This window comes from Galeopterus variegatus, unplaced genomic scaffold (assembly GCF_000696425.1).
Source record: "Galeopterus variegatus unplaced genomic scaffold, G_variegatus-3.0.2 Scaffold4998, whole genome shotgun sequence".
NCBI lineage: Eukaryota > Metazoa > Chordata > Mammalia > Dermoptera > Cynocephalidae > Galeopterus > Galeopterus variegatus.
In genome coordinates this window covers 83490-86431 of record NW_007731109.1, presented here as the reverse complement: position 1 = coordinate 86431, position 2942 = coordinate 83490, and the positions used below count along the sequence as shown (strand labels likewise).

Here is a 2942-nt window from a genome sequence, read left to right as displayed (position 1 = left end):
GGGAGCACCGCCGCGCTTCCCAAGCGGCGCACTATCCAGTGCGCCACCGGGCCGGCCCATTCAAGTGAATCTTGAAAATGATCTTCAACTAAGTCTCTATTTCATTGAATAAACAACACACTTAGAAGATATGTTTTTTCTAAGAGTTCCAATTTTGTGAAGGGTAAATAACTCATTTTTCTTCCCATAGCTCCTGTTTCAAACGTTTCTATCTGAAGTCATCCCCCAATGTAACTAGAAGGAACTGCATTCTCTACAGAATTTAGAATATGTGAGACAAACTTAAAAAGCAATAAACCACATATCCACTTACAGCATTCATCCCATACCCATATTTTAAAATGTTATTTGCTTAGATACCATGCAAAAAGAATGACAATGACCCTGATTAAGTCAGTGATAAAAAAAACAAAAGCTAATCTTAAAGAGTATTAAAATTAAACATTAAATAAGTATTAGGTGCCTAATACAAAGAACAATAATGGACTGCAAGTCAGAAACTTGGGTTTTAGTCCCATCCTTGCCAATTACTATGTAAACTTTAGCAAATCATCTGTTTGTTTCCTCATCAATAAAATAGTGATAATACCTGTCCTGACTTTGTCATCAGTCTGCCATGCAGATCAAGTAAGTAGATGTAAGGTAATATTGTACACTATGAAGGTTTAAACAGTGAGTATATCAATCAACAGAATCAATGATTAATTTTTTAAATAAATATATATTGAGCACCCACTTTGTGCCAGTCACTGTTTAGGAGGTGGAGGGGATACAGCAATGAATAAAACAATCAAAAATTTCTGACCTTATAGAGCTTAATTTATAATGGAGGGAGATAGACAAAAAACAAATAAGTAAAAATATGTAATATGAGAACATGACAAGTGAAATGGAGAAAAACAAAGTGGAAAAGGGTAAAAAGAATACAGGGGATGAGGGTGAAATAGCAACTTCAAATAAGGTGGTTAGGAAAGGCCTCATTAAGAAAGTAACATTTGAACAAAGATTTGAAGTAGGTGAATATTGGAGAAAGAATATTCCACGCAGAGAGAACAGCACTGGTCATATTATGACTATTTATTGATTTAAAAACACAGATAAGGAAGGCTGCATCCTCTCTCATTAGGCTTTCTAGTGGCTATATTCATTTAACTCTGATAAAATTAGGAGAAGCAACACTAATGTCCAAGTACTTCCAATAACTGCCTATACTCTTACAAGCCACTAAATGAAGAACACAGTCATCAAAAGAGAATAGCATGAAACAAAAAAAATTTTTTCAAAAGGTAAACTGTCCTTACTTCCTTTCCCTCATGTTGTAGTTTTCTATTAGTATCCGTCACTTGATTCTGTGGAGAGAAGACAATTTAAACTCATAAAAAACAAACATTTAGACAATAGTTAGAAAAGATCAAATTTTAATATGAAAAGACTGGGGATAAGTAACTAGATATTTTCAGAATTCCACCACATGTTGGTCTACTGGCATTCCCTCAGATTTAAATTATATCAGCTTTGCTACCGAACATTTCCATGACCTTTTGAACAACAACAGAATCTACTAAAAGGTATGTTAAGTTCAGAACATCCCAAATTAAGATACTACAACATCTAAAGATCACACTTTAACTTTGGAGAGAAAAAAGAAAACAAAAGAGAGAAAAATAAAACTGAAAAATAGCCCACAAAAAGCTTCACCGTCTCTATGAAAGAACAAATTTTATCATAGATATTCCTCACTTTACTAATATATTCCTGGAAAAATTGATATAAATTAAACTTTTTAGTTCAAGTCAAATTTTTCCTGTTTATTATCCTAATTTTTAAAATGTTTAACTTAATTTTTTTGGATCATTAATTCTTAACAGTTCCTAACACTTCCATGGTCTCATTTTTCCAACATAATCGTTGCATCAGATAGTCAAAACTATGAATAAGCCTTTAAATGATCTACAGTTCATAATCGAGAGGAACGGGCTCCCACTTTTTTTGGCATCCACTTTTTTGACATCTCAATTGATGTACAAAAACTAAATATTTAGAATAATAATTTCATCATTTCAGACACTATAAAAACATAAGCAATATTAACTTCTAAAACATTCTCTAATATAGGCTTTCTGGCTTTCTACCAATAACTGCCACTTCTTATACTTTAAATGCATTCCCCTAACCCAGCATTTCTTATGCCCCATAGAACCTCAAGAAATGTTAGTTGATAGGTATGCTACACATGCACACAGATGTACAAACTCACATGTGCATGAGTATGCACACACATGCACTCACATAAAATATGACATGCATTGTAAATGCCCAAGAAAGGGATATCATACAGAATGTTTTTCAAACTTATTTAACCTAACACCCTTTTATTGAAGATCATCTCAAGAGATTAGTTTTTAAGAAAGCACACTTTTGAAATCACTGCCCCAAAATATACACTATACCTGGACTATCATTTTCAGAGCAGATTACCACATGCACCCCCGTTCAAAGACAAAATGAAATCTGACCTCCTCCAGAAAGCCTTTATAAAGTAACAGAAAGAGAGGCAAGAAACCTTCAAATTCCCTCTTTATTGTCTACTTAATAGCATCACATGTGAAACACTTTGTGGTTTTATTGGACTGTGAGTTCAATATGAATGCAGATCATGATGTAGCTGCCAAAAATAGAGATCTAACGTTAATAGAAGCACCGTCTAAAAGACCACAACAATATGCTGAACTTTCAGGAGGAGAGAACAAATTTAAGGATGCTAGAGATGGGGGGAAGAGAGGGGGAGGTGGTTTAGGAAGTGATAGGTTGGGCAAAGGGCATAAAGAAATATCACGATTTGTAAGACTGAATATGCTAAAAATAAATAAAATTTTTTTTAAAAAAAGCATTGTCTAAAACAAGGGTCAGCAATCTGTTTCCACAATGGGCCAGATAGTAAA

General features: G+C 33.7%; 1 protein-coding gene across 1 annotated transcript in view; it reads right to left on the bottom strand.

Moving 5' to 3' along the window:
• The window catches only part of LOC103604142 (exocyst complex component 6B-like), an 87273-nt gene that overhangs the window by 20009 nt on the left and 64322 nt on the right, over window positions 1–2942 (bottom strand). The window contains exon 3 of the mRNA XM_008588732.1: window positions 1302–1349. Coding sequence (XP_008586954.1) covers window positions 1302–1349 — 48 coding nt within the window. The remainder of the gene's footprint in view (window positions 1–1301; window positions 1350–2942) is intronic.